General features: G+C 36.8%; 3 protein-coding genes across 5 annotated transcripts in view; 1 reads left to right on the top strand and 2 right to left on the bottom strand.

The window, feature by feature from the left end:
• Nucleotides 1–1,138, bottom strand: part of LOC132151827 (vasoactive intestinal polypeptide receptor 1-like) — a 31,625-nt gene extending 30,487 nt beyond the window's left edge. The window contains exon 1 of the mRNA XM_059560232.1: nucleotides 855–1,138. Within this exon, the coding sequence (XP_059416215.1) occupies nucleotides 855–938 (84 nt within the window). The 5' untranslated portion in view covers nucleotides 939–1,138. The remainder of the gene's footprint in view (nucleotides 1–854) is intronic.
• Nucleotides 1,139–8,121: 6,983 nt separating this feature from the next.
• On the bottom strand, nucleotides 8,122–14,575 carry LOC132151830 (ubiquitin carboxyl-terminal hydrolase CYLD-like). Of its 3 annotated transcripts, XM_059560238.1 has the most exons (15): nucleotides 14,254–14,575; nucleotides 13,910–14,149; nucleotides 13,495–13,779; nucleotides 12,950–13,031; nucleotides 12,601–12,776; nucleotides 12,305–12,458; nucleotides 11,979–12,120; nucleotides 11,780–11,884; nucleotides 11,553–11,644; nucleotides 11,258–11,324; nucleotides 10,473–10,614; nucleotides 9,879–9,987; nucleotides 9,662–9,780; nucleotides 9,171–9,396; nucleotides 8,122–9,079 (listed from the first exon to the last, which is right to left on the bottom strand). In XM_059560238.1, the coding sequence occupies exons 2-15, from the start codon at nucleotides 14,096–14,098 to the stop codon at nucleotides 8,895–8,897; spliced, it is 2,073 nt and encodes a 690-aa protein (XP_059416221.1). In that variant the 5' UTR covers nucleotides 14,099–14,149; nucleotides 14,254–14,575; the 3' UTR covers nucleotides 8,122–8,894. The 3 variants fall into 3 exon arrangements, with proteins under 3 accessions (XP_059416221.1, XP_059416220.1, XP_059416219.1); XM_059560237.1 differs by having other exon boundaries at nucleotides 10,473–10,611; nucleotides 13,910–14,575; XM_059560236.1 differs by having other exon boundaries at nucleotides 13,910–14,575.
• Nucleotides 14,576–14,958: 383 nt separating this feature from the next.
• The window catches only part of LOC132151829 (zinc finger CCCH domain-containing protein 3-like), an 83,044-nt gene continuing 71,067 nt past the window's right edge, over nucleotides 14,959–26,935 (top strand). The window contains exons 1-3 of the mRNA XM_059560235.1: nucleotides 14,959–15,115; nucleotides 15,658–17,083; nucleotides 17,945–18,141. Coding sequence (XP_059416218.1) covers nucleotides 15,070–15,115; nucleotides 15,658–17,083; nucleotides 17,945–18,141 — 1,669 coding nt within the window. The 5' untranslated portion in view covers nucleotides 14,959–15,069. The remainder of the gene's footprint in view (nucleotides 15,116–15,657; nucleotides 17,084–17,944; nucleotides 18,142–26,935) is intronic.

Here is a 26,935-nt window from a genome sequence, read left to right on the forward strand (position 1 = left end):
ACAGTGGCAATCAAACGGCACTGGTTATACTTCCTCTACATCATTAGCTCAGTATGATGCCTTTTAAGATATATATATATATATATATATATATATATATATATATATATATATATATATATATATATATATATATTTTGTTGATATCTTTATACTTATTCTCTCTCTAAAAACATCTCACCTATATCTGGAGGCAGTGCTATTATGAACACTTTTAACTACGATTTGTCACACAAACAGGCACAGCATACACTATATATTTTCTAAGTCAGTGGTGCAGTGCAATGCCTTTTAAAATAAATATGTAAATCTCCCTCAAGAAAATCTCACCTGAATCTGGAAAAGTATTCAAAATGCACTTTGATGTCAGGGCCATTATAAAACACGTTTAACTTGTAAGATGTAACATTCAAACAGCAAATATATCTCAAGGAAATTTCACTTGATTCTGAAAGCAAATGCTATTTGCCATTAAATGCATCATGAAGTCGACATATTCTTTTGCTTTGTCAAGCTATACTCAATTTTAAACAGTATTTGTTAATTATTTCATAGTTATGTATGCAGTGTAACTATATGATACAAATCAATGCATGGATATGGTTTACAACTAGCCTAACATTTTTTTTTAATGTCAGGGACATAATAACACTGTTAACCTTTATCATTCCACTTTTTACATGTGAAATATTTTTATATTTTTCCCCCATCCTACTGCCCACAACAGTGGCCAATTGATACACTGCAAATGATCAGACTGGAAAGACTTTTCTTGAGAAAATCATAAAACTTGTTTAGAAAAAAAGATGAAAATAATAATGTTAAAATCATAGAATCTCACGTAGATAACTTACTGCTTTCCATGTGCTCTGCTGAATCCCCAAACTCAGTAAGACGGCGACCAGTCTTACAGTTGACCAGGTTTTGAAGAGAAACATAATTAAGACTCCAGTATAATAGGAGAGAACGAGGCTTGTTAGTGTCTAACCAAATAACGCTCGAGCCTCTGTTAGATCTTTGGCTGTTTTCCAGAAGTCTCGATGTCTCCGACCATACTGCTCGCTGCCGTTCGGCACAAATGCTCAGTCCTACATAAAGTCTTATAAAGCTCGTAATATTTGTAATTTAATCTTCTTTCTCATAACAGACCGTAAAAAACCTGTCGCTGTGGGTTCCCAGCACACTCTGGGCAGGAGAGTGGCGCGCGGAGAAATGAAGGCACGGTGCCGGTGCGCCTCCCCTTTACGCGCAAAACGCCAGTGTTCTTCACTCATTAGATAAACTCTGATTTCAGTTCATGTGATTATTGAAACTTTTTTTAGAGTAATCAAACCAAATAGCCAAACTGGTCGCGAGAGAATGGGACGCCAAGCGAAGATACTTACAGTTATCACGAACTCCTGAAATACAGTTATTATTAAAATAGTAAAACATTTTTGTTTATATTAAATATATTTAATTTTGCAATATACTAATGATTTTCCAGCTCTTACCCACCTATCATAGGCTATTGCCGCTAAACATGCTGTACAGACATAAATGTTAACATTTTGTTTTGAGCACTTTATAACTTAAAATAAAAATAAAAAACGTTTTTTTTTTTTTTTTTAAACAATCACTAGGACCCATTTCTAAATAAGTCACTGTATCGAAACTTCACACAGTTCTGCTTACCCTCTTTCTTGGCAGCAGTAATTTACTTCCAGAATCTATTAAAACTTCTAAAACACTTATTTAAAATTATCTAAATTCATGAGCAGTATAAAGAGTGTCCAAATGATAGCACAAATGCATACCAAAACCTCAGGTTGGAGCTTTTTTGTATTTTGAGGAGGAACAAGAAAGATAAGAGATAAGCCCCTCACCTCATCTCAATAATTGGTCAGTTAATTATATAATATAATATTGTCATAAATTATGCATGCCTCTCACACCTTTAATGATGGTCACTATTGTCTTTTCCCTCTGTATCTAAATTATATTTCTTTTCAGTTATCAGGTCTTTTCATTGCCCTTTTTTAAATTTCATTTTCTGAACTGTGATTTTCTTATTTGAATGGTCATTTTGCATATTCAATAAACAGAAGAGACTATCACAAAATAAACTTATGGTCACAATTGAGCATCTGTGTCCCTTAGTGAAATGACAATTTGCATATGTATTTTATTTTTTTTACCCAGCTAGGGAAAATATTTTCTTAGCTGGACAGCAGACCCCCATTGCTTCCAGCTGCCTTGTCATGCTGAGAGAAAGAAAGAGAGAATTAGTTTTAAGGACAGATCGCCATATTCATTTCCATGACAGCTGTCTTCAAAAGAAACCGGATTTAAACATACTGGCAAATCAGACTGTGTGGTAAACACCCACTGTGCTGTGTGATAAACATTATGTGACTGATGACCAGATTCAGTTTCCATACTTTTCCATTGAAAAACAGAGCATTATTCTATTTCTCAATCTCTTTCCCACTTTCACTCTTACTCATTTGTTCTCTATATAGCAAACAACAAAAACATATCACTCAGAAGAAGAGAAAAAATAAATAAATTCTGAATCATCAGAAGATTCCATAGAAAGACAAAGGTATTGATATTTAAAAAAAATGCAGAAGAATTAAAAAATATGTTTTTTGGGGACGCTGGATTTTAATACATTACAGGATACCCTAAATTCCAATTCAGCAAATTAAAAAAAAAAAAAAAAAAAAAAAAAAAAAAAAAAATATATATATATATATATATATATATATATTACCTGATGATTACCAAACCAACAATATCTGACTGTTAATGGTGTTAGTACATCAGTGCAATAATAATATACTTACCAATAAGCTTGATTTAACTAGAAGAAAAGTAAAATTACATAATTTTTTTTTTTTTTGTACAAAAACAATAGGAGTGGTTTAATTTTAATATTCAATAGCATGTGCAAAAGGATTGGGGTTGTATTTTTTTGTTAAACTAAAATAAATAAATAAATAAATAAGTGGAAATATTAAGCTCTAATTTGAACTGTGGTTTGTAGCACTCTTGTATAAATTAAATGTGAGACACAGAAGAGATTCGGTGGACCAAGACAGTGAAAATGTTGGTTCCCGCACAAGATGCAAACATCTCAGAGATGATAATTAAATTCATTAACATTGCAGATACGCAGCTACCTCAACAACTGTGTCATTATTTTAAGTAGATGTCTTGCATTGGGACTCTGACGACGAGGCTTCGGAAAACACCTCTAAAATGATGCTTTTACATAATGAGAAGAAAGCAGATTTTATTAGTACCATTTGAGTATTTTGTATTAGTATTAGTATTTTGAGTTTAAGCTGTTTGAGAACCTATAAATCAATTCATCTGTGAAAAGAAAAAGAAAAGAAATCATCCAAATTGTGCAGTGCTGTGGAGGCTTCATTAACACTTTGAAATCCCCGTTAAATCAGAATAATGTGCATTACTCTAGCATATCCCAAATAATTCTATTGATGTCCTTGACCTGTTCTCATCTTTATCAATTTAAAATGATTTTCAGACCTTTTTGAATCTCTCACTTTGTTAACAGTTCAAACATGCACTTAAATGCTATTACCATAAAATCAGCACTTTTCTGTTAGAAAATGTCAGCATTTATTGGGATGTGTGCAACAAACCGATGCATGTGCTCCTTTTATCAGTCTCTTGACTTTCATCTTCTTTCATCTGTGGAGTTATTCTTTATGCACATTAATGGAGGACATGTTTGATGTCCGTTAGGTATCTCAGCTTATGATCAGCAAAATGAGTGACCTCTGCTATGTTTAGGGAGATTGTGATGTACAATATCAGTATCAAATAAGAAGTTAATATTGAGTTATATTTTAGATAGGTTAATATATTATCTGTTTTGCTCAATTTTGCCAAAGAAAAGATTACCTTTAAAGCCACAAAAGAACTGTTGCTTTCACACAGTGGTGATTCATTTTTGTAAATGAATCCACTTTTTGAACTAATATAGTAACCCAATGATTCAATGTCCCATTCAGAGTGAGCCATTTATTCTATTCCTGAATGAATCAGAAAGTAAGTAGTAAGTAAGTGATAGTTCACCCAAAAAGAACAGACCTGTATCAGTTCTGTATCAATTACTTTTTTTATGGAACAGAAAAAAAGAATGTTTGTAACCAGAAGAAAAATAAGAATGTTGGTATATAACTAAGCTGATTCCATTGTTTTCCAGATTAGGGTCAGAGTAGCAATTCAAACAAAGTAACTGTAATACTACACTCACTGGAACTTGGTGACGGGCAGAAACACACATAAAAAATAAAAAAAATAAAAAGGCCAGTAGCTATAGATATAAGAATGTTCAGTATAGTGTCAATACATATTTCTTGTACGGCATAAAAATTCCCTTGGAACAAAATTTTCTTGGTTTTAGGGTCTATTTGATTAATAATGGTGCAGTCTTTTAAATATATAATGCATTATGCAATACATGATGATCATAACGACTGTGTTTTAAACAAAGCCACAGCAAAATGAACTATTAAGCATTGAAATGAATGAATCGGTTTGAATTAATGGTTCAATGACTCAATAAGACACTTGTTGCCACCTACTTTAACGATTAAAGTTATAATATAATATTTTAAACAATCACATCTAGAACCTTTTTTGTGCCACAGACATTGTAAATGTCATTTGATATATGAAATTATTTTACATTTTATGTAAACACCACCTTACATGATTTATTTTATCTTCACATTTGGCTTTTTTTCCAGTAATTTTGTGCTATCTTTTTTTTTGTTTTGTCTTTGAAGTATAGGCTTTGCATGCTTTGCTCTTCAGATTCAAAGAATGGACCTAATCATTTTCTATTTTTTTAGCAATAGATATGAATAATTGTAATGTAACAACAAACATAAAATCATCCACAACTTAAAACAGACAAATGCAATAAACAAGGCAGTTAAAAAAAGTATAAATAAATCTCACAACACGTTGAAAACATATTATCATCATATTAAATGAAATTGTTTAAATAAAAATATTAAATCCCTCACAGTGATGTTCACGTCTTTCTTTCAGTCTGTTACTGACTCCCTAAGAACAGATTTAGAATTCCTCTACCTCAACTGATCAGGATAAAAAGACAGAATCTAAGGACTTGACCAAGAATGAGAATTGAAACAAGTAAACATGCACAACACACCTGTTCATCCTCCCTCCTACACATGCCATTATTTCAAAGCTGTTGACACAGCACAAAGGCAAGATCCTGTTTCTGTGTCTAGCCCTCAATTACACCAACACAGCAGCCATGGTCTGAAGCAACACTCTGAACATCAGTATTTGCACATACCAGGTGTGCAGTGTAGAAAGTGTCATACTCATTAATGATTGCTTTCTCCACATAACCTGTTATGCAACCTCTGAAAAAACCTTATTGATTTTAACCACAGCAGTGTCTTGTTGAATAATAAAGGACAGTTGTTTCGTTCAACATGTTGAGGGTTTAAAGGTGATTTTCATCCTTCATTAGGTTTAGAGACCTTAAAGCAGGTTATTAACTCATAGATTCGTATAGCCAGACTATTCCTCACTGCAACCAATTCTGGCCAAGAACTGCCTGCTTTTTGAGTCATCAGAAGATAAGACTGAGTGTATTCCTGTTCCAGCGTATTTTCCCCCCAATGTTTTATGTTAAAGTTTAAAAGAAATAGTTCGCCCAAAAATTTTAATCTGCAGTAATTATTTTCTCCCTAATGCCATCCAAAATGTAGATGAGTTTCTTTCTTAATTCTTAATAGTTTTGGAGAATTCTTGCACTATATTACTTGCTCACTAATGGATCTTCTGCACTGAATGTGTGCTGTCATTAGAGTCCAAACAGCTGATAAAAGCACAACTCCAGTCGATCACTTAACATCTTGTGAAAGGAAAGGAAGTGAGTTTGTAATAAATTCATCATTAAGACATTTGAACTTCAAACTGGATAAAATTTGCACAGATCAAGCACAAAAAGGGGTTTCTTTTACTGCAGCAAACTTTATTATGGACAATAGACTGGTATTTTAATCAGAAGCAATGGTTAAAGTTAAAACGCCATGATGCATTTGTTTCCCACAAACACACAGCTTTTTTCTTCACAAGACGTTAATTGAGCGATTGGAGCTGCGTGGTTTACAAGTGGATTATTGCGATGCTTTTATCAACTTTCATTCTGACAGCACTCATTCGTAAGTAAGTGAAGGATTGTAAAATTTCTCCTTATCTGTTCCAATGAAGTAACAAACTCATCAGCAGTTTGGATGGCCTGAGGGGGATTGGTTTGGTCATTGCAGGGCTGCTTCAATTACTTTTAATTTCACAAAACTTTCCATCTTTGAGAGTCATAATCCCCTCTGGGTCCCCTCGGGCCCTCAAAACATAGATATCTTAGCTAAACAGAATTAGCCTTAGAAAATCTTGTTGTTCAATATGGGTTATATGAATCAGAATCAGAAGAATCAGAAATGTCCATATCAGATTTTACTCATAAATAATTATTTAGTGTCGCAGCAGTCATAGGAACCTCAGTGACATTAATATGTGAGTGGAGTATCTTCTGATGGCCTATTGCAACCCATGTGGCTTCCCTGGTAACTTCTTTTCGCTAAACCATATTCAGTCTTTAATTAATTCTTAATTCATTTTCATCAGGGACCAGTGCTCTCCATCATGCATACAAAAAATACTTCTGATTCAATTAAGGCAAAGAGTGTCACAACACATGAATTTAATGCAATGAAATGACGACACAAATTAGAACATTTTTATATCCTGGCACTATTCTTAACAGGTAATCTTATTTAACTGACTGACTGGATTTGTCGGGTGAAATCAGTTGAAATTGACTCGACCCAGAGTGCTGAGCTCTGTCTGCATAATGAGGTCATCACGCACACAACGCTTTATTGATTTAGAGTCAGGCATTAGTTCACTCACTGTGCCTGCAAAGCAGTATTGCTGATCACAGGTCTGCTCTTTCTTGTGTTTTTGACATTGCTTTGTGAATTCAACATGTGTTGGCTACGTATTCACGCATTCTCTTTCTTCGAAACCAAGTCAAGAGGACTCACAATGACAGCATCGATATGAAAGAAAAAAAAGAGAGAAAGGAAGTGCATATGAGAACATGGTTGACCCCAAATAATTAGTTATTAGTTGTTTAACAGAAATCAATTTCTCATCTTTAAGATATCACTGTATTTCACATTTTTGAAAATGATTGTTTTACAAGAAAATACTTTTTCAGTCTTTCTACTTAAACATTTTACATTTAATTCAATGATACTTGCTGTTCTTATGTAATAAATTCTGAAATATATGAGCAATTTCCGAGTGAAAATTGTTACTCTGCCAATTTTCCAATACAATGCAATTTTCTTTTTTCGCATTCACAACCAATTTTGTTTCCATATCAAGATGCATTTTGGAGTGGAAGAATGTGGGATGCAGAATATATGTCAACAGTTATTGGTCTGATTTAAAGATTTTTTATTATCATTTATTTATATAATGCATCATATAGAACGATTTAGGATTTTCAATTTCACCATTTATTTCCACTATTTAGATTTCATTTGCTGACATCTCACATCAAGTAATACTTTATTTTTATACAAAGAAATATTCCCATATTGTGCATAACATTGTGATGCCTAAATTCATTTTTTATTTATTGTAATTTAAAGCAGCAGTCATGAAGTCATTTATCTCTATATGGGAACAAGATAAATATTATAACTTGTAAGTGTAAATGTTTACAGTGAAGCCTGATGCATAAGGCACCTAAAGTCCCATAATCCAAGTGTATTAGCAGCACCACAGCACAGATTATTCCAAATCACTTTTACTTATCCAGTCTTAAGGAAAGATTTCAGTGGAAGTGTTGTTGTGAGTCCCTTCCACCTCTTGCAGTCTAAACAACAACTACTGTTCCATCAGTTACAGTTTATGATAATGTAACGAAAAACACAAACAAGCAAAGTCTCATCCAGGTTTATCCCTGTTTGGTAAGGGGAGGAATGTAATGAACTGAGATCTTAGTCTCTCACACAAACACACACCAGACGAGATAAAGAGTACAGGATGTAATTCCTGTCAAGACATATTTATTTTTTTGGTTGATCTTTTTCATTGGAATTAAATCAAATACACTAAAACAAACAAATTCAAGAGAAAGCATAATCAAAATACTTTAACAGATAATTGATGACGCGGTGATCTCATTCAGTATTGCTCACAATATTATTCAGTAGCCACAGAGAATACAGAATTAATAAATGGACCACAAGAACCACAACTATTAAGTTATGCAAGTCATCAACTTCACAGATCTTCATATTTATAGGAACAACATTTTTTATCTTGTCAGTTTTAAATGTAAACAAACATGTCTTGACCCCCTTTTCTGTGAAAATGAATTAGGCAGCAAGCTACAGTAGGTCTGCTCACAGCTCAGCAATACGCATTGGAATAAAAAATATAAAAGCTCTTTCCATTTTAGTAAGATTAGAAAATGCTATTATTATTATTTCTTATATACATAAAAGGTACTTTGGCATTTGAGTAGTTTTATTCAAGTCTAAGTTACTAAATCAAGGATATCAGTTGCACCATTTTCATCCAGCATGTTTAAAAGAGTATGCACCACCAACCCAGGCAATGCAATGTGGGAATGCCAAAATAATTCCAACAGAAAGTGTACATTTTTGACTTTTAAATGCTCAAATATGGAGCAGAAGCATATCGTTTCATGATTTCCTTTGAAAATAACATTATTACAATCCATTACTAAACAGGCATAGTCATAGACAATCAGATGGCACATTCTCAGTTATTGACATGTACTGTACGTGTTGATTTACTCATCGATATAGAGACATGGTCCTGCTCTGATAAAGGTACATGTAACCATCGCAGAAGAGTCTCTTCGCCACACCTTTCATCTCTCGAGGCACTTGATTAGCCAGCTGAGACAGAGGCATATGTAGGTACTGGCCAACCTCAGGACATGCCCGCACTTCTGGGATATTATAGCCATCGATTTCACCTACAAACAGGTAAGTGTGTGATCTACATGTGCAAACCCACCAAAAGTATTGAACTCAATTCAAGCACACATCCCACACACAATTACTTACCAACGCGGTCAGCCATACTATCAAAGAAGATCCAGTCAGTATCCTGAGGTCCGTATTTGACGAAAGAGACATAGTGACTGGTCTCTATACACAGCACAGCAAACAGCTCGAGTTTCTCCCGTGGAGGCGTGCGGCGATCAGACCCTGAACTCTGTGAGTAAGAGAAGCCCTGAGGAAGAAGCAGGCTGCTGGGCTTGTGGCATCGACGCTGCTGGTGAGAGTGCACCTACACAAACAAATCAGTTCCAAGGTTGTTAAACATATTACGTTGCATTCAAATGTAGGAACTATATGAAGTTCATGATTTATGATATACTGTATACAGTACATGATTTACTTTACTGTACATAATCCCTTTTAATAATTAGTCGAATAATTTAATAATGATCAAACCTATGAAAATACCCCTGAGAAAAGACTGCATTTATGGATTATAAATTTATATTTAAAGAATATTCCGATAAATGCAAAATGCATGCTTAACACCCTACCTGAGTGGAACATTTCAGACAGAAATACTTGAATCCTGTATCACTAAACACCGTGTCTCTGAAGCACTCTGCACACTCCTCATTTGCTAGCTGACCACACAACACACACTGCTGAGGACCTAATGAGCAAGTAAATATATAACACACACCTCAGATGATTTAATAGAACAGACAGAAAGAGTCAATCATGTTTGTATAGATGTTTAGGACAAGTTACCATCCGCGAGAAGACCAGTGATGTCCAGTTCTGTAGAGGGGATTATTTTTGGAAACATTTTGAAACTCTTCCCTGAGCGAGGCATAGTAAGAATCAGACAGGCAGGCACCTGGAGACATAAAGAAAAGAAAAAAAATACTTTGAGCAACAGGTAGATCATACAATGACATATATATCTAGACTGTGGATCCATTTCAATAAGATATTAAGAAAAGCACATGCAGGATGAACAGTGTATTCCATAGGTCTTCGCCCCTGCTCCTGGGGTTGGTTCAGCTCCAACCCTAATCACACACCTGACACAGTTGAACACACCTGAACCAGCTAATCATCTTCTTCAGGATCACTTGAAAAGTCACAGGCCAGGTGTGTTGAAGCAGTTTGGAAATAAACTTTGCAGGACAGTGGGTCCCCAGAAGCAGGGTTGAAGACCTATAGTAAATTCATTTGCATCACACCAGAAATAGTACAATAGTAGAGAGAAACAGTACCATCTGCAGGTCAACCATGGAATGTCTACTCCAACCAAAATAATACAAATGAGGAACAGAAAGCAAAATCTCAAACGAACACACACAAAAGGAAGAATGATACCTCTGCTAGTTTGAGACTGTTGCTGTAAAACGAATGTTCCAGTAGCTGTTGAACTGTTGGCAGGACTAAATGGTGGTTGTAATCCATAAAGATTTGGTAGTAGTAACAGCTTTGCACTTTTTGTCTACTTCCTGATTGGCTGCTAAAGGTAGATAAAGGGCAGATAAACTGATAAACATACATTAATGCATAAACTCCCCCCATTTTTTGATAATTAACTAGAAGGCATTCTATTAAAATGCTAAGACAACAAAATAATAATTTTCATGATGTTCAATTTGGGCACAGGTTCTTGAATGTCAATCTTCCGCCTTGGCAAAGAGATCATCATGCTAGAATATTTGGACAGTGTTTCCACCTTGTAGTTAATATACGTGTGTGTGTGTGTGTGTATGTTAAACGGATAGATCACCCAAGCTTTGTTGAGCACAAAAGAAGATATTTTGAAAAATGCTTGTAACTAAATAGCTGTCAGAAGCCACCGAAAAAAAAATACTATGAAAGTAAATGGCTACAGTCAAATATTTGGTTACCAACATTCTTCAGAATATCTTCTTTTGTGTTCAACAGAAGTAAGAAATTCATACATTTTTGAAAGGGCATGACGGTGAACAAATGGTGAACTATCACTTTACATGGTATAATAGTTTTAGAATAAATATTTTGGTACTTCCTTAAATTACTAAGAATAAACAATGAAACCATGAAGGAACCAGAATAGCTAAATTCCTTATGACTCATGTCCCTACTGACAAAAAAAAGAAATCAATGAAAAAGCTCTCTACCAGAGTTTGAGTGGCGGATCTAGAGAGAGAATCTCTTGCATGATGAGAGAGAGGAACTCCTCGGGATCTGCACACATCAAGAAAAACACTACGCTTTGTGCAATTCTATAAAACAGCCAAGATCTCTTTTATAGATAATGAGATATAAATAATTTGTGGAAACAGCTGTGTAATATTTTGGATTTGCATTTTGATGACTTGAAGAGAAATGTAAAGTTGGACATTTTCCTTCAATATTCTGTTTGAAACTTGACATTGTTAGAAGAATATGGCTATGACATAAAAGATAGCATACCCTTCTCATCTGTGGTGTAAGTGGGGCAGTGTTCCCGATTCTGTAATTGTTTCCGAAGATTCATCACACTGCGCTCTGATACAAAACCTTGTCTGTAAATGAGAGAAATTTTTTTTTATTCAAGCTCTCCAATATGCATATATGTACAATAAGGGTGATTGAAATGTCTGCTTATAATTAGTTAAAAATGATAGAAATACGAAGCCAAATGCAGGCCATAAGCTCACTTGCGGAGAGGGTTGACAATGTTCTTTAGCAGAATGCTTTGAATGGTTTCATGTTCGGTAGACTTAAAAAGCAGAGAATCCAGAACTGATGAACAGGAAAACACACTGGATAAAAAAAAAAAAAAAAATTCTGAGATTAAATGTAAGATGTAAAAATAAAATCTTTGTGTATGCCGTGTCTAAGATGATGAGTTCTAACCTGAACAGGGCAGAGTCCATATAACAGGAGTTGCAGTGACCCTGAATGCCTTTCTTCTTACCAATCAATCGCTTGGACACATCTTCTGTTCTAATAGGTGGTACATTCTCCTGTTCCTCATATACAATTGCCCGATTATGATCTGTTACAGAGAGGAAGAATGAGGCACACATGTAACGTTCCACAAGTTACACTACATTAGGTGGCAACATAATATTTGTGGAAGTAATCTACCAGTGAAATTGTCACTGCTGAACACCTGACACACCCACATTAGGTACAGTACATTGTAATTGTGTCACATAAACTGTATCACCAGGTCTTACCAGAATGTCCATTAAAGTGCTGCTCCTTTGCACCAGAAAAACGATCATCAGGCTGACAAGATGATAATTTCACAAATAAACCACAACGAGGAGGACAGTTAAAGTAACGTTTTCCTTTATATGTCCCATCAGTCACACCGGCACTGCTGTCCTCCTAAGAAAAAATAAATAAATATATTGCAGTATTTCAAATAAGTTAAACAAATTGTGAAACTGGCTTAAAGTTTTTATGTCATTTCAGAAACTACAGGAATTTTTGAAAGATGACGAGCTGAACTGGCATATAGAGAACATACCAGTTCCAGTCCAGCAATCTTCTCAAGACAATCAGGTAAATAGCCAACCCAGCGGACAATTCCATAAGCTAGCTCTTTTCCCAGGATCTGCACTAGGGAGCCAACAGTCATTTCGTCAAAATCAGTAACACCCCCCATCTCGGAGCCCTGAGAAGTGTCCATTTTTTCAGTTTCATCTGCTCACAAGAAAAACAAAACAAAACGCACATCAAGCTAACACCACTATATTGAAAGGATAGAATAAATTGTTTGCACAAGTGTCCGTGCCCAAATGCTTTTACCTAAGTTGTGCTACTGTTTGTGTTTTTTCTGTGTTATAAGTACACATAAACCTGTACAAACAAATTACCTTTATTTAATGGCTCCTCTTTAAATACAAAATCCAATGGGACCAACATCTCACCCCCTTGCTTCCCCTCTTTATCCCTATCCTGAGGAAAGGAACATTTTAGGATATTATCATTACTATAACTTTGTACGATAGCTCATCTTTGTGTAATAGGTGAACTCACTATTGCACAATAATCTGTCCATACTGTTTTGTTTTTTCCATCTTTACTTATTTAATATGTAATACTCATATGTGTAATTTTCTTTAAATATAATTTAGCTTACCTTTTTTTTTTGCAGCTGTGACATAGCAATTTCCCTTGCGGGCTTAATAAAGTATATGTTATTTAAGTCTAAGTCTAATAAGAGATATAATTTTATTGTGTGGCTAGTATTTACAGTATATGAACACTTAGAATATTATTATACATTTTTTTGGACTTGTTTCTATTATCCTATCAATCCCGTTTTGCTTTTGTCTTTAGATAAAAGCAGAACTAACAAGCAAATCTAACCTGTTTGCTGTTTTTATTTTATTCAATCTAAAAGGAAGTCAGTACTCACAGTAGATATGAGAACCATTTTACCATCTGGGCTGTCCTTTATATCCATAATCATGCCATGGTGATCATTTATGTCACTAAGAAAGGTAACTCTGTCTCCAACTTTGAGAGGTTCAGTAGATGTCATGGACAGGGAAGACTGAGTTGGTAGCAGCGGTGCTGATGGTTTATGATGCACTGGTTTGATTCTTGTAAAAGGGGCAACAATGCCTGAGTTTTTAGGACATGTGAAGTATGTGTTGTGGCGGTAGGAACCATCATTTGGGCCTTTTTCTTTATCTTCCCCCTTAGATGAGAATTTTAGACAAATTATAAGACCATGTTACCCTTAGTGGGTTGCTCATATTATTCCACCTCTATTCTCTTTTCAACAATAGACACAGACACAGTCTCACTCATGCAAAGAGGTTACTCACCTGCAGTTCCACCCCAAAGAAGACTCCTCTTATAGGATCAGACATATAAGATGGAGGTGAAAGACCGCCAACGTATCGAATCACACCTTTGAGCCATTGCCCATTATATTCCACGTAAACCTGACTGCCTTCAGACAGATTTGACGCCTCCTTTAAAGCCTCAGGATCTTTCAGTGCCAAGAGTCGCATTTCATTGGATTCAAGAGCCAGCAGTAATTCTGCTGATCTGGGCTTCAGTTGCTGCAGAAGAACTTCATTAAGGTGTACATCGAATGGTCCGCCCATACAAACTACAGGTATCTTTATGTCATTTCTCTTTTGCCATAAATCAAATCGCTGTTTACTTATGAAGCATATTTGACCAGCGTTTATGTGGCTATTTGGTGAAGGTGGATTTGCAGTTATAATGAAGTATATATTGTTGTCAGCTGAAGCCATTTCTTGAAAATGTCACTTGGAAAACTGAAGTACGTCAAGCTTTTGCTTTACACCAGTGTGGGCATGGGCCTAAAGCATTGGAGTCACTTGCTCACTTCCTCTAAATAAAGCATATTTCTCTCCTTCGTCATTTAAATACCTTCAGGACGTAAACAATGGAACACATCTGCGACGGTAGATAGAAGGAGCTGCGTAGACACCCTCTGTAAAAAAGCCAACAGTTAAAGTTAGTGCTAGTATCTTTTGTTTGTTAGTAGTTAATTGATATATTGATCTGGCAGACTATATGGCTATTAAAACGAAGTTTTTAAATAATTTAACTACCATTCAGAAGCGATTTCATAAACTTAATTATTCCCAATTAAATAGCGCAAACATTCGATCTGATTATGCGGAATTCCTTACCAGTAAGTTAGTACTTTCGATTTCTGTATCCCAAAACGAATCTCGTTAAGACTGCAAAACTGTCAGTCTTCTTCCATCCAAACACTTAAAAGGTTTTTAGTATAAAGACAGTGATGTTTATAATCCTGCTCTAAATGTAACTACTCTCCAGACACAGTTACAGTCGGTCTGTAAAGTTTCGAACAGCCAGGCGTAGCTCAGCTCCAAAACAAAACTATAGAATCATCTGTTGAGAGCTGTGTTTTGATTGGATGGTGACTGTACACGTAATCACAGGCGTCGTCGCGGTTTTATGACATCTGTGTTTTAGTGTGAAGATGGCTGAACGTGAAACGCTAAAGAGAGAAATAGAGGAATTGCAAAGTAAGTGTGACTGCTTTATTACTATGGCGATATTTTAGCGTGGTTCAAAGTGAAGACCTTAAACCTTTCCCAAAACCCTTCATTCGATATAAGTCACATTTACCTCGTGAATGAAGTATTCAGTAACAACGTGGCTGAACTAACCGTTATCCACTTAAGCTAATATATTCACTCATCTTGAGATGTTTATGTTTGTAATTTCTGACTTGTCGCATATTCATTTTTCCTCGTCGTTGCTACTTGTTTATTGCTGGTTGTTGTAGAGCAGTCTCTTAGCGAAAGTGATAACCAAAGGGACAGAAATGTCCCATATTTTCATGTGCATATATTTTAAAATATTTCTTTATGATTGCATTTGTATGTTTTTTACTAAATTCAAATTATTCATGAATTTATAATTACTTATTTGAGGATGAATACTTATTTGAATAATATATTTCACTTATTTAAAATTCTAAATATTTTAAATTGAATATAAAAATCAGTTCAGTTTAGTTTCAACATAACCATACATGCTTAATTGCTTATTCTTTACTTTGCAGACCTCATTAATGACTATAAAAGTACTCATGGTGATGTTCCTTCAAGTTCCACCCAGTGGGGTCGTGCCAGACTTGATTCAAGGAGGGGTCAGTGTCAGGGTCATGCCTCATACTATGCAGAATCATATTCATCACTGCCACAACTGTATGTGCCTCATTCTTCTGGCAGCTGGAGAAAAACATACTCGCTTAACAAAAAGACCAACAGGACAATTGGGAGGCACCCAGCTTTGGACCACCTGAACCAGCCTCACCACCACATCACTTCACCCGGAGCCACTGCTACTGGGAATAGTGCTGGAACTGTTGGAATCAACAGTGTTTTATTTAAAAAGTTACCAGCTGAGCAAACCGCAGATAAATCTACAACGTCTTCACTCAGTGTCCAGAGTGAGACTTCAAAGGAGAGGAAAAGTAAAGCAAGTGGAAAGAGTTTATCTTCAGCGGGAAAAAACGATCATGGCTGCTCATCTGCCCATGCACTAACTGACTCTGCTTCAACATCAGACCCTGAAATGAAGATAAAACACACTTTAAAAACATCATCAGCTGTGAACAATCCCTCTATCCCTTCACCTGTGAAACCTCCAGCTCTAGTTCAAGTCAAACCACACCTTTCCACTGCTGCCTTATCCAATAGGACTGTAATGCCAACAGCCAATAGAGATTGTACTATGGCTTCTTCTGTCTCCAACCTTCAGCTTCGGGCTTCCTTGAGTCCCACAAAGCTCCAGCTTAAGCTAGACTCAACTCAGACACAAGTAGCCTCGCCATGTCATAAGAGAACTCAGTTTACATGGGTGAAAAACCAAGAGATGGTAAATATAAAAGGCACACTTAAGCCAGTGACCTCTGGATGCTCTCCTGGGACAGCCACTGTCAAACGAGCTTCCAGCTGCAATAGGAGGGTGTCTCGCAAGCCTAATCTTTCCCTTGGAGCTCCTAAGACCTCAAAATACACCTGGGTGTCTTCATCTTCCTCCTTGTCAACAGCTGGAAACGCAAACACTTCAACGAAAACACCACGCAAACCCCTTTCACCCAAATCTATTAAAGTCCCTGGAAGAACATCTCAAGGTGGACCGGAGGGACCGAAGAAAGAAAAGAGATGTGCTACAACTTTAACAACATTAGTAAAAAAGTCTAAAGCTACAAGTGCCTCCACGTCCCATGCTGGCCATGCCAGCCGCTATCGCTGGAAGGCAGCTGGACAAAACATAACAGCAAATGCATCTAGCTCAACTTCTAGGACTACCCATAAGGGCACAGTCCATCGATGGACAGCTAACAAGCATGGTCAAAAAGGGGAAAATGGATCTGCTCTGTCTTCAAACCCCACCCACATGAACCCCACTACCACTCCACTGTCAGCTGGAGGTTTTAAACTCCAAAGCCAAACCAAAATCATTAGAAGATCTGCTAGCAAGTGAGACTTCTGCTTTGTTAAGATTGTGATGTGTGTATATACACAATTATGCCAGGGGATGTGAGAAGTCAGAATTAATTTTAGGCATGCACTAATATAAAAATTTTGGCTGGCCTGATCATGCTGTGGCCAAAGTCTGATAAATTATTAATATTAAAATGTTATACTCTTTTGTTTAAAATAAAAAACTAAAATCAGTTACTTAGACAGCACAACATTGTAATTAACAATGTTATTTATCATTGTTATTATTATTAATTTATTTACTTTATAAAATTTAAAAGTAAATATATATATATATATAATTTATAAATAATATTTTTTTTAATGAATTTCTGTTTTCTGTTTATATATAACCCTAACTTGTAGATATATATATTTTTCCACATGCAGGAGTAGTTATCTGTCCTGTTAAAAAAGAAAGATAATGAATAACAGTACTTTTGTGACGCATTGAAATGTATGATTTATTAGCTGAATTATTAAACACAAGAAAATTTGAAACGTATTCATGACACATATAAAATCATTTGACAATTGACATTCTAAATTCTAAAATTTACAAAACACAACAAAAAAGTAAAAAAATACATAGAAAACATGGAAATGTCCTGGAATGGCTTTTACCACAAATTGTAGAAACCCTGTGGCCTTTTTTTAAGTGTAGAATGATTGCAAATGTCACAGCTGGTGGCAATATTGTTCTTAAACTGTCCTCTAGATGGCAGCACATAGTTAGTTTCCTTTGCACACCATTTAAACAAAATAAGCAAACTTTTACTTTTTATTTACTTCTGTAACTTACTACAAATCCTATTATTATTACTTTTTCATGTATGTTTTATATATGTCTATATGCAGTCCCTCCTTAGAGAGAAGACACTGCCCCATTGTGCAGACTTCAAGGAGCAGGTATTCTTTGCGTAGACGGACGCACACTCCGGTGAAGACTCCAACTAATGCCAGGCAACCACAGCCCAAAGTGCTGGTTTCATTTGGCAGACACAAGCTCCGCCGTCTCTCTCTGACCTCCACCTCGCCCAGGACCTCAACACCAGGTCAGTTACTATGATTACACATTCACAAAATGCTTTGCAACTCTCAAAACACAATGTAACTCTGCCCTTTTTAAATGAACTGATTGTTTTTACCCCCTCTGTGACTAATTGGTTTAATTAGTAATTAACACAAAACAGTCTCTGGAAAATTAATTATCGCTGCTTTGTTTGTATTCCTCTGAGAGAGGTTGAGATGAGCTTTATGTTCCCATGGAAGCACAAAGCTGCAGCAGAGATGAACAGTACAGTACACTGGGTATTGTCATGAAAATAAAATCTTAACATAGACGAGATCATGGAAATCTTACAGTCGTTCACAGATACTTTCCTGTATTTTTTTTTTTTCAAATTTATATTTCTTACAAGTTTTATTTCTGATATGTACTTTAAATATTTTAATATACCATCTATATGTCCCACATGTATGCCCAGTGTCTTGATATTGTTTGCAAGTGTGCACACTACAATGATCTGTTTAGCCTACCCTTTTATTATTCATACTACTTACATAAATATAGATTTCTTCACATTTCTGTGTGAGTTTGTTGTGTTTGTAACAATACAAAAGTAGTAGTATGTGATCCTCAATAGTAGTGTATGATGCCTATTTTGTCCTCCATAACCATTTACAAAATGATGATGCCTTGTGTTTTAAAGTCTCTTTCTGTAGCGGATTCCAACCTTTAGGCTTAACATTGGATAGACTTAAAGTCTTTGGCACATCGTACTTTATAAAGGTCTTAGATCATAATATTTGCACAAAACAACTTTCAAAATGGTTTTATGGAGTTTTTGTTTTGTATTGAATTTTCTTTTCTATTCTTTTTTTCGGAATGACATTTTATTCGTTGAACAATCGGTTTGTTGTTAAACAACAGTACAACCCATTGAACAGCCCATACTTCTATCTCTCACAGCCACATTTTTATTCCCGTCAAGAATGAAACCTCACAATACCCTGACTAAGGTCTATTGGATGTTATAATCTGATCAGAAATGCTGCTGTGCTTTGAGAGCCATTAGATTATTAGCCATCACTAAGCCTGCATCACATTTGGTGAGAATATAATTGTGATATTGCTGCAAAATTCACAGCTTCTCTGCTTCAGGTAGCTTTTTCATTTGCCATTTAGTAGACTTTAATACTGTTTAACACATTTTTACCTATTTATTTTCGTTTTCTTTTGTTTTTCTATTGTCTGACATTTCCTAATTATGGAAGATAGTGAATAAAGTCTATTGGCTATGACCGTACACCTCCAATAGAGGGCAGCATGTTCCCAGCAGCCTGATTGGTTTAAGAGGGAGTAGGTTTGGGTGTAATGGCCCGTATCCGCTGGGGATAGGAGGAGTTAATTAATTGCCCAATCGGGTCGTGATGGTGTACATGTGCCGATAGCGGGTAATTTGCAGCAGTGGCATGCCGAATATGGCTACACTATCAAACCCTGCCAGCGCGCTCGCTCAGTAGATAAAAAGGAGCTAATGCGTAATTATCCCTTTGCAAATTGGATTGTTTTAACGAACTGGAGAATATAAGCCCAACCTGATGGAAAGCAATCACTGTTTTTACAGCCAGCTCCACCCCATCCACAATCTCACTGTAATCGCTAGCGGTCTGTTTCTGTGCACATTAGAATAGCAGTATTACCATAAAACTTCCTTTTGTATACCTGTAAATTGCCCGTGTCTCTTCGATATTATTCCTACCAAGGTCTTGTAATAGGAAGTTTTGTCTTGTTCCAGCCAGGTAATGCTTTTATGGGTGGATGTGAAAAGAGAGGGGGCAAGTGGGAAAGACAGGGCGGATGATGGAGGGGTTAGCCAGAGGGACTCTGTGCAGGAGATAAGAGTGGCTAATAAAGAGCAAATTGAATTACTAATGAAGAGGAAGAGGGCAGCCACGTTAAAAACACTACTAACTGCTCCTCTACACTGCCATGGCCACCGGCACATTCCTTCTCTGATGTGTGCCCACCACATGTCTCTCTTTCTCTCTCTCTCTCCCTCCCGCTCTATCTGTTTACCAAGGCTGGTTGGTTATCTGTTTGGGGATTTAAAGGGGCATAAACCTAAGTGAGCAGTTAGGAGTGTAATGAATTGCAGGCAGGAGAGAAGCGCCTCGATAATCCTATAAAATAGATAAATGACAGAACACAATAGTGAGGAGATGAGAGGGAAAGAGAAAAGGAGAAGAGAGGGAATGAAGCGGCCTGAAGCGTCTCAACAGAATTTTGGCGTAGGACTCTTGAGGGTTCATAGACAAATAAAGGCAACTTAGTGTGGTCTGATAAGTCCTCACTCAGTACAGATCAGCTTCATATATTTGTGGATGCATTTACACCCTTACAAGGTCTTCCAATGATTTGCTGTGGCTACATGCTGCACTACGTTCTTGTTTTTTTCCCCCCCAGCCTTTCACAATCATGAGCACTAGTTTTATGATCTTAATTTTTTCAGTTTTTTTTTTTTTATTATTCATTTATTTTTGCATTGTAATAAGTAAAAAGGACATGGAAAAAGTACAGGATACTTACTACCTGATGAGTTTAATGAGTCAGACGTTATTTTTCAGCAACATTTGTTTTCGTCATTTTGAACAAGCTTACAATAAGCTTGAACATTACACATCGTGTTTTGTAGCTGAAAACCTTTAACAATGCGTGCAAACAAACAAAAGTAGGCCTACAGATTAAAAGCAAAAAAAATGTAGCTGAATGTAGCTTACACTTAACTTTTAAACTGTCAGCAAATCTTTTTTGCTTTTTTTTCTATTGTTTCAAATGTTCTTGTTAAGAAATACGGGCATGTAAACATGATTGGGGGAAAGTCGGCTCCTTAGTCTGTTAACAATAAGGCCAGCCGCGGAGAAAACGCGCTCTGATGGCACAGACATTGGCGGGACTCACAAATAACGGTGTGCTAAGCGAATACGTTTTGTGAAGCACTTCGTGTTTTCGTTTCACCACTGAATGGGATCCTCATCTGGTGGAATACATGGCTCCAGCAAGAACTGTTCCCACTCGTCTCGGCTGGATTCTGTGTAATCATCGCTGGAGAACTGGCTCAGCCTTTTCTGACGAGTGGGCATTGCATCTTCTTCATCGTGGCGACTGCATCCGCACCACTCGCATCAAGGAAAATGTTCTTTTTTTTTCTTACTTCTCTCATGTTTTCATCGAGAAACCTGAGATGTTTGTACCGAGGGTCTAGGGCAGACGCGAGAAGAGGAGTTTTCACTGCATTCTCCAAGTTAGCGGTGTTTATTCGTTGCTTGAGAGATGCTGCAACAATGTTCTTGGATCACTTTCTGTGATTCTCTACGGCATATTTAATGTACTGTAGAAGACCGCAGTTCTTTTAGGGGGCGTTCACATATCGCGTCTTTTGCATGCTCAAGTTCGTTATTTCCAATGTAGGCGCGCGGTATGCGCGCTCATAATGGAAGCGACGCTGTCGCGATGCGCACGCGGTGCGACGCGGTCCCGTTATTTCCAGGCGCGTCCGCACAGCATCGAGTTAAAAACATCTCAACTTTCAGAATGCCGCAAGCGCACCGCAGGTCATGTGACAATAACTAAACATTCAGCTTCATCCTTACCTGTAACAACGTTGAAAGCTCAGCCAAGATGAAGGAACAGCTGATCATAGCTGTATATGGATTGCCATTGTGAAATAAATTTAGTAGCAGAGCTACTGAAAGTGATTTTTTTGTGCTGCAAATCCATTTATCCTTTGCTGAAATTCCCGCGTCTTCATGGAGAGAACGCGTCGCCTCAGGAGCGCTTCTGCCCGAGCGCTTTGGAAAGAAGGAGAAAGCGGAGCACATAGCCTTTTCCACGCCTTATTAGGCGCCATATGTGAATGGCCCCTTAATCATTCATTAATTATTTTTTGCTTGCATACACCTTCAAATATGCCGTGGAGAATCACAGAAAGTGACCAAATTAGGTTTTATTGTGAACTTTTTTTTTTTTGTTGCGAAATTCGAATATCATTTTTATTTATCGAATAATTAGAGCAGAACGAATATTCGAATGTTCGACTATCCGTGCACATCCCTAAATTACAGTTTAAAATATATTAAAGCAATTATTTTTATTGTATTCTAAAGCAATCATTTTTCACAGTATTCTTCTATCTCCTTTTTATTTATTTTTTTTACTATTTTTGATCAAATAAATACAGCCTGGTGAGCATAAGAGACTGCTTTCAAAAACATAAACATCTTTGTTTGACATATGACAAAGCACTGAAAGCATTTTGTCATCTGCTTCAATTGCTATGGCTTTTTGCTGGGTTGCCTCACTTGAAATATCTCCTGCTTTTGGTGTTTATTAATTAATTTATTTACATATATATGTAATTATTTATAAATCAAAATTCCTGCCCAGATGACAATTTATCATATTAACACATTTATTAAAAAAAAAAATCAATTCAAAATTCACTCAATTTAAAATAAATAATAAAGAAATAAGAAATAAAGAAAAATTCAATGGTCTCTTCTTTTTGGTAAACATTAGTATATTAGTATAGGATAAGGAATTAGTAGAATCTTTATGTGGGTTATTTAATCTGCACAACTGACTGAGGCTTCAGATCTCTCCCTCATGTGCATGTGCAGGCAGCCTTTCTCCCATGTGTTAAAGTGATTAACTTGAGGGAGACTTGCTGTGGCTTTATTTGGTATGATGTATACACACCTCCACCCTACCCCCTCCCATTCCACACACACAAATACACTCTGTTAGGTCAAAGTTTTAACATCTCTGCAAACCATTGGTATTTTAATATGTGAATCAGAGGGCAGCATTTATATTTTTCAGCTCAGACACATGCACATGTTGACCTGCTCAGGCATTGATATGGAAGGCTTACGATTAAGCTGGAGTCGGGTATGTCACTCTTCTCGTAAATGCATACTTGCATAGTCATCTTACCGCAATTCCACAAACACGCCCATATACACACCTTAGCCCTGACTACCTCACTGGGGGTCCTATTACTGTACAATATTTGCACCTTTTTATTTGCCCATAAATCACTTGTCCAGTCTTTCACAGCTCTGATCTCGCTGTTATTTTCCACTTGATCTGATGGTGCCGTCCCTCACCAGTTCACGTAAAGTTTACACACATGCAGACGGTGGCCAGCCACACACGCAAGTGCCAACAGTAGCTAAATATAGGCTTGCAACGTTAATCTTTTAGCTTTGACATTTTTGTTGTGTAAGTTTTGTGTTTCTATGTAAAAGAGCTTTTATGAGATCTGTGGTCATTTACGTCATTAACTCGCATTATATCCTCCAAATCTTTACAATTTGGAGGAGCTGTGCAGAGGTATTTTATTATATTCATAGCTGCAGCCTAATTCACAGGGTCCCTACATAGTGTTCACTGCTCCCTATACAACAAGCAAGGTTTTGTTCAGTGGTATCAGTTAAGTTTAGCATGTATTATTTAACTATTTTTTTATTATTAACTTCCTGACCCGCATTTTTTAAAAGTAGTAAATGCGTCGCAACCCTTTATATTAATAAAATTACTTAAATAGGCTTTAGCCTACAGGATAATAAGCGTTATATTGCCTATATTTCTTTTTAAACCCACTAACTAAAAGATTAAGACACTACCTGACCCAAAATATCATCCAGCTATTAGCTATTTCAGAATCTGGAAAAATGACTGGGGCAAACTTGTTACTGCAGTCATGTATGGCATGATAAATGCTCGTCACTTCTGCTGCCCAAACATTGTCAGCCTGTGGGTCATTTGGTTTATTGAAAAACGATTGCACTGATTTGCATGTTTCTTGATGATGTGCTTTTTTTCTGTGGTAGCTACTCACATGCACCATGTCGCTTCACGTCGTATTCTCCTCCATGTCCCACAGAAAAAAAGCTCTCTCTGCTTCGCCATCTACAGGTCTTAATCAAGGGTATCCTGCAGTCCATTCGCTATTAAAAGTGCATCTTCTCTTTTTCGTGGCCATTAACTTGACCGAACAGCATGTGCGTCAACAGTTTGATTGATGTACGACTGAGCCTATCGACTAACACTTTTATTTCTCTCCTCTGAACTATTGGACATAAGTTAACACTACGCCTATGGACGTATCCATGTATTTATTAGGCAGGGTCGAATAAAAAAGCGGGACAGATGCTCAATTTGCGTGAGGCGGGACAAAGGATAAAATTGCTGTACAACGTAAAGCGGGACAGGTTGTCACTCTTTTCGCGCCAGTTATTCAGCCAATGAAGTGTAGGCCTATATATTTCAAAATCGTGTGTAGTACTATATAAATTACAAAGGTTTAATTGGCATCTTTATTTCAAAGAACCCGACCGACCGTGACCCGGATATCATTAAAAATATTTTTGGATGACTCATAACCGCGGGCACCAGCTCATTTTGGATCAACCCGCGTATCACTGATATGTATGTATACAAACATAATATATATATAAATGTGTTTATGCGCGCGCACACACTCACACACATATATAGATGTGTGTGTGTATATGTATATGGTGCATACAAAGCTGGATGTTGTAGTGTACAGGAAATGCAATGGACTGCCAAACAAACTGACAATAATTTTTCAAGCATTAGTTCTAGAATACCATTTTTATTATCGTGACCCAATTCAACCCCGCTTCTGGCAACACACATTGTAAATTTTAGAGGTGACAGCCAGTGCGTCAGTCTACTCCTGCCTTTAAACATTCGTTCCTTATGTGGTTTGTTTATTTTAGTTTGTTTTTTTGCATCACTCACTAGTTCACACTTCCTTTAGTTTCTGCCACTTTTTTTCACACCACTGCTGCTCCCTCATCTGCCGGATCTCATTCCTCATTTGCTTTAAATACCACAATGCCACAGTGGTTTCATCAGCTGTGTCAGTCACGCTTGTACTCGCACACCGTCGACCCTCAGTCTGTGGGACGAACATTCTGCTCATTCCACATCACTTTCTCAGGCCCTGCATGTCAAACAGATGGGCCAACTTGCACTTTAATGGGGTAATATCTCCCCTCCACCAGTGTCCACTGGATAAACATGCAACTACTCAAATTCGTGCTCTGTACAGGTCCCGGCACGCACCCACCAACCTGTTCATAATGTGTCCAGCAGCCCTGTCTTTGGGAGGACCAGCCACCACCTGTTAACAGCTATTGTGTGTGTGTGTGTGTGTGGATGTTCAGTATATCTCAACTTGTCTGTCCCTCAGCTGTCTGTTGTCAGTTTCTCTCTGTCTGGTTGGTGTTGGTACAACTGCCAATAACTTTCACCATGTTCTCTCCAGTTCCATTTATTTTACTTTGCCTAAAAGGTATCATCCACAGTTCAAGATTTTACAAGCTTTTGCAAGAACTAATGTAGAAAAATATAATTGTAAAGCCCATTGACACATAAATAGCTTTTAGTGTGATGTGAAAAAAAAGTGCTGTACTGGCTCTCAGGACACATCGGTTGTATTTACAAAACAAATTTTTATTTTTTATTTTTTGTCCTGGCTGTTTATATGTATACTTAAAGGGATAGTTCACCCAAAAAAAATTAATTTGCTCTTAATTTACTCACCCTCGGTGCATCCAAGATGTAGGTTACTTTTTTTTCTTCAGCAGAACAGTATAGAATATTTTTAGGTGAAACCATTATCCTTGGCAATCCATACAATGCACGTCTATGGCTTCGGTAATAATCAGACTAATCAGACAAGACCAAATCAATACCCGTAGCTCCTGACGATACCTTAAAGTGTTATGAAGTGAAACGATCGGTCTGTGTAAAAAAAATTAACATTATAACATTATTACCTTTAATCCACAGCCTGGGCAAGAGGTTCAGCGCATTCACAACTGACTGGAGCATAATCTTCCCATCATATGTAAAAATATATGACGATTATTAAATAAACAAATATGACTCATTAAGGATATTCAAAAAATCTGAAGAATGGAATTGGTTTACCATGCCATTTTGGCAATTGACATCATAGAGCACAAAAATATTTAAGCAGGGCATCTTCTTTATATAAATAGTTGTTTACAAATTGGTCAAAATGTTGGAACATACCATGGTTACACCCAGTATACAACTACAGGACAACTGATCAACCTCAAACTCTTTAACGAAAAGACCCCTGTGCTCGACATGGATTCCCAGTGTGTAATTTGTATACAGCCACTGACAGAGAGGCATCATCCAATGCTCTTGTGACTTGCCTCTCTCGCCTGGGCCTCTAGCTGCTCCCTTGTCAAACTGTCAGCTGGCCATAATTAAAGCTTCTCACTGCTCTGCCTTGCATGACACACCGAGGCAGCAACACAACTAACAGCCACCTGCCAGGCACACCCGTCCCCTGCGCTTATGTAAACTGCTTGAGAGCACCTGCAGATTAAGTGGATGAAGATGAGGCCACTTAGTTTCACTTAGTCACATGGAAATGTAAAAGTACAAGGAATAGAAAATGTGTTTATTGTCAAACTGTTTACACACATTTTCACATTGGAGCTAGTTTTGAGTTTGTGCGGTAAAGGGTTGATGTGTGAGATCATTCGTTGAGTATTTGTGCCAGCAGTTGAAGGGCGAGTGATGAAAAGTGTAATCCAAACGCCAATGAAACGGGACACTGCACTTAACACTCTTTCCTTCCCCGTTTTGGGGGTAAATGTTTTCTTGATATCCTGAGGGGTCTCCGGTAACTCAAGGGACAGAATAAATCAGTAACCTTAAACAGGACACACCTGCTAATTATTTAAGAACATACACGTCATTTACCACCTCCA

Source organism: Carassius carassius, chromosome 10 (genome assembly GCF_963082965.1).
Source record: "Carassius carassius chromosome 10, fCarCar2.1, whole genome shotgun sequence".
Taxonomy (NCBI): Eukaryota; Metazoa; Chordata; class Actinopteri; order Cypriniformes; family Cyprinidae; genus Carassius; species Carassius carassius.